The 6,778-nt window shown below is 54.7% G+C and overlaps 1 protein-coding gene across 1 annotated transcript in view; it reads right to left on the bottom strand.

Moving 5' to 3' along the window:
- Positions 1-497: 497 nt before the first annotated feature.
- The window catches only part of LIPH (lipase, member H), a 15,484-nt gene continuing 9,203 nt past the window's right edge, over positions 498-6,778 (bottom strand). Inside the window, exons 7-10 of the mRNA XM_009993529.1 lie at positions 5,816-5,911; positions 4,190-4,301; positions 2,602-2,775; positions 498-582 (exon numbers count right to left, since the gene is read on the bottom strand). Coding sequence (XP_009991831.1) covers positions 498-582; positions 2,602-2,775; positions 4,190-4,301; positions 5,816-5,911 — 467 coding nt within the window. The remainder of the gene's footprint in view (positions 583-2,601; positions 2,776-4,189; positions 4,302-5,815; positions 5,912-6,778) is intronic.

Genomic DNA, 6,778 nt, shown 5'->3' with positions numbered 1-6,778 from the left:
CTTCCCCCCCCCTTCCCTCCCCCTCCCTCCCCCTTCCCTCTCCCATCCCTCTCCCATCCCTCCTCCTTCCCACTCCCTCCCTCTCCCTTCCCTCTCCCTTCCCTCCTCCTTCCCAACCCCTTCTCTCTCCCTCCCTCTCTCTTCCCTCTCCCTTCCTGCTCCCTTCCCACTCCCTTCCCACTCCCTCCCTCTCCCTTCCCTCCTCCTTTCCACTCCCTTCGCTCTCCCTCCCTCCCTCTCCCTCCCTCCCCCTTCCCTCTCCCTCCCTCTCCTTCTCCCTTACCCTCTCTTCCCCTCTCCCTTCCCCTTCCATCCCTCTCCCCACAAACACACCACACCACGTTTTTGGGTTGTTTTTTGGTCACTTCCACATTCCCATCCATAAGTCCCCCCGGGCACTGCCGCTCGGTCCCCACAGAAGGCCCCGAGGAAGGTCCTCCAGGTGGCTGGGAAGTGTCTCCCACGCCCGGAATCCTCGGGAATGGCGCCTTTGGGCCTCAGCTCCTGCCCCGGCACGGGATGGGCTGGAAGGTGGTGGTGCTGCCCTCCAGCAGGACCAGGTCGTACCTGCACAGCTCCGCCCTGCACAGCAACAGGCACCTGAGCCTGGGGGACCTGGGCCTGTCTCTGTCACCCCCGGCAGCTCCCCCGGGAAGATGCTCTTAAAACCTCATGTTTTCAAGACAACTGGCTCGGAGCCCACGTGCAGTGAGGCTGAGTGACATAATCACAGCATCACAGCATCACAGGGGTTGGAAGGGACCTCCAAAGACCACCCAGCCCAGCCCCCCTGCCAGAGCAGGGTCACCCAGAGCACATCACACAGGAACGTGTCCAGGGGGGTTGGAATGTCTCCTCCTGTCACTGGACATCACTGCACAAAGCCTGGCTCTGTCCTCCTGACACTGCCCTGAACAGATTTGTGCCCATGGATGAGGTGGCCCCTCAGTCTCCTCTTCTCCAAGCCCAACAGACCCAGCTCCCTCAGCCTTTCCTCAGCAAGGAGATGTTCCCCTCCCTCCAGCATCTCTGTGGCTCTGCCCTGGGCTCTTCCCAGCAGTTCCCTGTCCTTCTGGAACTGAGGGGCCCAGAACTGGACACAACACTCCAGATGTGGCCTCACCAAGGCAGAACAGAGGGGAAGCAGAACCTCTTGACCTACTAACCACCCCCTTTCTAACCCACCCCAGGTGCCATTGGCCTCCTTGGCCACCAGGGCACATTGCTGGTCATGCTCATCCTCCTGCCCACCAGGCTCCCCAGGTCCCTTTCCCCTACCCTGCTCTCCAGCAGGTCAGCCCCCAACCTGTCCTAGTACCTGGGCTTGTTATTCCCCAGGTGCAAGACTCTACACTTGCCCTTGTTGAACTTCACCAGGTTTCTCCCCACCTGTGTGTTCCTGCTGTATCCCTGGTGTCACTGATCTGGTTTAGAGCTAATGCAGCTGGAAACCAGCAGGAACACGTGAACCTTCCCCAGGGGCCAGGTGAGCTTTAGCCCTGGGACAGGGAAGGAGAGCGGGCAGGAATTCCTTCCCCTTGGCAGTGGCAGGTGACTTGGTGGTGGTAAAATACTCCCAGCCCATAGCAGCCCCTCCCAGGGGGCACTGGGCAGTCTCTGGTGAAATGTTTGGGCATTTGCATCTACTTCTTAAAGGCTAAAGGTGGATCTGGGGCTGGGAGTGATCGTGGAGATGTAGGAGAGGAGAAGGGGAGTGTCTGCCATGAGGCTGCAGAAGGACTTTGTTAGACATACACAATCTTTTCCTCACTCCAAGGCTAAGATAAGGGTGCCAGCCCCTCAAGAACTGCCAAGAAGCATCATCTATAGCTCTGCCATTTTTTTTTCTGCTTCAGTCTCCCAGCTCTGCGAGAGGCAATCCCTGTTTTAACCCACATTTAAAGCAAGGTATGGCTTGATGTCCACATGCTGCTCCTGCACACAAGGCCAACTTCAGAGAGCCTGGACTGGCTGAGCTCATGGGATCCTGCCCTCCAAAGGTGCCCTAGAAATCAGGGCAGCTTCAGGGTGGAACTGCAGAGCAGGCAGATGTTAACAGGGTGACTGAAGAGGCTTGTGGAAATCTCATCAGCAAATGACCTGGTGGGGACCCCGTGATGGTGTCAGTGCTTTGGGGCACAGCAGCTCCCAGTTACTGGAATTCCAGGAGAAAATTAATCTCCCTGTTTGACTGGGCATAGAAATTGACTGAGATATAAAACGTGTGTTTGGGGCTGGACATCTGTGTTTTCCTGACAGCTGCATTTACCTTCAGCCCAGAGTTCAGCTTCTCAAAGGTCATTTTCCTGAGCAAAGGCTGAAATGTCAGGCCACGTCAAACCTGGGCAGCTCATTACATATCTTCAGTGTGGTAAGATAAGCTCTGTGCTCAGGGAGGGGTTTAGCACACAAAGCCCTCAGCATCCAGCTGTGGGATTTGTGTGCAGGGCAGAATTTATCCCCAGGATAGTGTACAAGAATTATTAGATATGAAATACATGTCATTCTTTTGGAGAAATTCAGCCAGGACAAGAATCAGGGAGATTCATTCCCTTCTGTCCAGTTTGCAACCATGGAAATGGTTTGTAAACCTCTGCTCACCTTTCTGGGTTTGTAAGTGACCGGAACCTCATTTGAAGAATCCTCAGCTTGAATTTTGGGCCAATGACAGATCCCGTGGAAAATGTCAAGGAAATTTGTTTTACCTTCTCAAAATCCTGGTTGAATCCAATTAGCAAAGTGATTTGGTTGTACTGCTGAAAGGCTGCAGCTTCTCTAAAGATAAATCAGACAAGGTGTCAGAGAGTCCCCAAGGGAACAGCACTGTTTTAAAATAGATTCAGGACAATATTAGAAACAGTGCTGGGGGGGGGAGGAGTGAAGGTGTGACGAGTTTCTGATTTCCAGGGAACAGGTAGGGATGCAGGTCTCCAGCTGTGAACCTGCTCAGCCACTTTTGCACCTGTGGTGGGGCTGGAGGGACAGAGCTGTTTGGTCCCAAACCAGAATCTTCACCAGAATCCTGCTTGGAACCTGAGCAGACCAGCCCCAGGTGGTGTTGGTACCTCTGACTGTGCAGGGCTGAGCACCAAGTCACCTGTGGGGTTTGCAGGGAATGGTGCTGTCCATAAAAACCTGGCTGTCACAACATTGTATGGCTGAGGTAGCTCTACAGGTGGCAGACTGGATCTTGGGGGTATGAATGCCTGTAGCTCAATTTCTGGTAGATCTCTTCTGGCAAATGCAGCAGCAGTCTCTGTTAAGCAGTGCAGAGTTAATGGAAAGTAACCCAGCTCCAAACAGAGCACAGGGTTAGAGATGTGAAGCCTGGCAGGGCCTTGACCTCAGTCCTCTTGGAGGAAATGGCCAGTTCCACCCTGAGATACCCATGAGGACTGCCTGGGCTATGGTGCAAGAGCAGCAGAGCTGCTCCCAGGTACACCTTCCTTGTGCTGCTGGGTCTGCAGCCACAGTGTCAGGTTTCCCTCAGGGAGGTGAGTAGCACAGGTGGGAGTAGAAGTGTATCCCTGTTGCAGCATCCCCAAATGACTGTCCTGGTTGAGAAGCCTGAGGAAGCCTGACAAGTGGGATGAGCCTGGAGGTGCTGGGGAGGTGTGTGGGCAAGGCTGCTGCCTGGGGAGCTGGGGGGTCCTGGTGTGCAGCCCCAGGGAGCTGTGCAGATTGCTGCAGTGCAGGCAGGTAGGGCTGAGAGAGCTGGTTGAGCAGGACTTGTTTGGCTGAGGTGTGAGGAGGTCAATCAAGGATTTGCATGTTCACGTAAACACCAGTCATTAATTTGCCTCTCCAAGTGGAATAAGTTGACTGGGATGTTACTTCTTCAGGCCTAGGTTCATCCCAGCTCTCTTGGGCATCCCGAGCTGTAACAGAACATTCCCAGGAAAGGGAAGGGAAGAGAGGGAGACGTGTTTTCCCTCCTGCTTTTGTGGGAGCCCAGGACAGCTGTGCTGCTGGCTGAGGGTGCTCAGTTCAGTCTTTCAGGGACTGAGAAGGACACCAACCAGAGGACTGGGCTGAGGGAGAGTCACCTGGGGCCAGGGAAGCCCAAAGGCACAGACACTGGCAAGGACCAGCAGAGAAAGGAGAGGAGGATTTCTTGCCTCCTGCCCATCCAGTTGTACCAAGTGCTACCAAGCTAACAGTTCCAGACCATCAGACTGGTAAGACTTACGGATGAACTTTGGATTCTGCCTTCTTCCCAGTTTCATCAGCCAGTACAATGCTGAAGGTGCCTCTTCTGGTGTATTTGTTCCATGTAATGATATCCACAAAGTAGTGATAAACTGTGGGGAGAGAGAAAGTGAGAGCAGTTAGGCTGCTGTGTGCCCCCCTGGGAGCTGATCTGCAGGTGGAGGAACATCTTCCTCCCAGCTGCTCATCTGACACAACCTGTTCAATTCAACTCCAAAAAGTCTTTCTCCTTCCTGCTTGCCATCTTCCCTTGCAGAGATTTCTGATGGAGGTATTCCCAGATGTCTGGGAAAGCACTGGGGCAAGGCTCACAGCAGAAGCATGCAGGGTGGGCTCTGCACAGCTTTCAGCACAGCCCCTGTCACCTCTCCTCTCTCACTGCCTTCTCCTTCTCCTGCCTGCCCCTGCTCTGCTCAGCTCTGCTTCTCAGCATCTTTCCTTTGCCTTCTCTGTCACAGCAAAATCACCTGCTCTTTGATCTGTAAGTCACCACTGGAGCTCAGGCTGTAATCACAGAATCCCAGACTGGTTTGGGTTGGAAGGGACCTTGAAGATCATCCAGATCCAACCCCCTGCATGGGCAGGGACACCTCCCACCAGCCCAGGCTGCTCCAAGCCCCATCCAACCTGCCCTTCAACACTGCCAGGGATGGGGCAGCCACAGCTTCCCTGGGCAACCTGGGCCAGGCTCTCACCACCCTCACACTCCACAATTCCCTCCTCATGTCTCACCTCAATCTCCCTCTCCCAGTTTTCATCCATCCCCCCTTGTCCTCTCCCTCCCTGCCCTTGTCCCAAGCCCCTCCCCAGCTTTCCTGGAGCCCCTTCAGGCACTGGAAGGTGCTCTAAGGTCTCCCTGGAGCCTTCTCTTCTCCAGGCTGAACACCCCAACTCTCCCAGCCTGGCTCCAGAGCAGAGCTGCTCCAGCCCTCCCATCATCTCTGTGGCTCCTCTGGACTCTCTCCAGGAGCTCCATCTCCTTCTTGTGTTAGGGACTTCAGAACAGGGCACAGTTCTGGGGTCTCATGAGAGCAGAGTAGAGGGGGAGAATCCCCTCCCTGGCCCTGCTGGCCACACTACTGGTGGTGCAACCCAGGACATGGCTGGTTTGTGGGCTGCAGATGTTGGTGATTTTGAGGCTGAAACCTTTTCTCACCAGTTCCACCTTCCTCGAGCCCTTTCCTTGGGCCTGTCACTTTTGTCCAGGGTTGTTTTTTGTACCTGTTTGCCTCAGAGCACAGTCCTTGACTCTCATCATTCCCACATACCCCTCATTCTACAAGAGTGGGGTCTTGTTTTGAAGCAGTTTAGGAACTGCCCTTCTGTGCTTCCCTGGAACATTCTCCACACCTTTCCTAGCACTGTGAGCAGGCTGAGCCTGTTCCTGCACATCTCCAGGGAGCAGTTGGCCTTCCCAGCACCAGGCCTGCAGGTCCAGAGTGTCATGGCAAGGCTGCAGACACAAGCCCATCCAGCAGCCCCTGCCTTTGCTCCTGAAATGCTGGCTGTGCTACTGGTAGCAACTGTGAGCTGGGTGGAGGAGGCATCTGTTGCTGGAGGAGACAGGGCACAGAGAAAAGTCCTCCCAGCCCTCTCAGTCACTTACCACAAAATGGCTCTTTGTCCGTGGTGTCAAAAAACATACTTGTCCCTGGGTGGCTCTGCTGTGTTAAGTAGCTTTTCCACTCGTGGGCGTAATAACCTGTGGGTGGCAGTTCAGAGGCAAAGAGAGGGTCAGTGCACAGGCAGAGAAGCACCTAAACTGCTGAAAATAAAGCAAAGATTTAAGAAGTAACATATTGCTTTCCAGCTCCAGGTGTTACTGCAGCACATGCCCCTTTTGCTCCAAACCAAGGCTTCATTTTACCCGTGAAACTGCACTGGGTGCCTGCATGTGCCTGTTCAGCACCTCACTTGAGCATCAGTCTGTTCCCACGTTGGGTATCCATGGTCAAAGGAGGGTTTCATTTTGCAGAGCAGAATGAAAATCACCCCCTGAGCTTTGCAAGTTCATTTCTGGAAGTGTGAAAGCAATGTGCCCTGGTGGCCAAGAGGCCAATGGCATCTGGGGTGGGTTAGAAAGGGGGTGGTCAAGAGGTTCTGCTCCCCCTCTGTTCTGCCTTGGTGAGGCCACATCTGGAGTGTTGTGTCCAGTTCTGGGCCCCTCAGTTCCAGAAGGACAGGGAACTGCTGGAAAGAGCCCAAGACAGAGCCACAGAGATGCTGGAGGGAGGGGAACATCTCCCTGCTGAGGAAAGGCTGAGGGAGCTGGGGCTGTTGGGCTTGGAGAAGAGGAGACTGAGGGGCCACCTCATCCATGGGCACAAATCTGTTCAGGGCAGTGTCAGGAGGGCAGAGCCAGGCTTTGTGCAGTGATGTCCAGTGACAGGACAAGGGGCACTGGGTGCAAACTGGAGCCCAGGAGGTTCCATGTGAGTATCAGGAAGAACTTCTTTGCTGTGAGAGTGACACAGCCCTGGGCCAGGCTGCCCAGAGAGGCTGTGGAGTCTCCTTCTCTGGAGACATTCAAACCCCCCTGGCCACGTTCCTGTGTGATGTGCTCTGGGTG

This window comes from Chaetura pelagica, unplaced genomic scaffold (assembly GCF_000747805.2).
Source record: "Chaetura pelagica isolate M959 unplaced genomic scaffold, ChaPel_1.0 scaffold192, whole genome shotgun sequence".
In the NCBI taxonomy this organism is placed as follows: domain Eukaryota; kingdom Metazoa; phylum Chordata; class Aves; order Apodiformes; family Apodidae; genus Chaetura; species Chaetura pelagica.
Note: the sequence above shows the minus strand (reverse complement) of the source record. Positions and strands in the feature narration are given on the sequence as shown.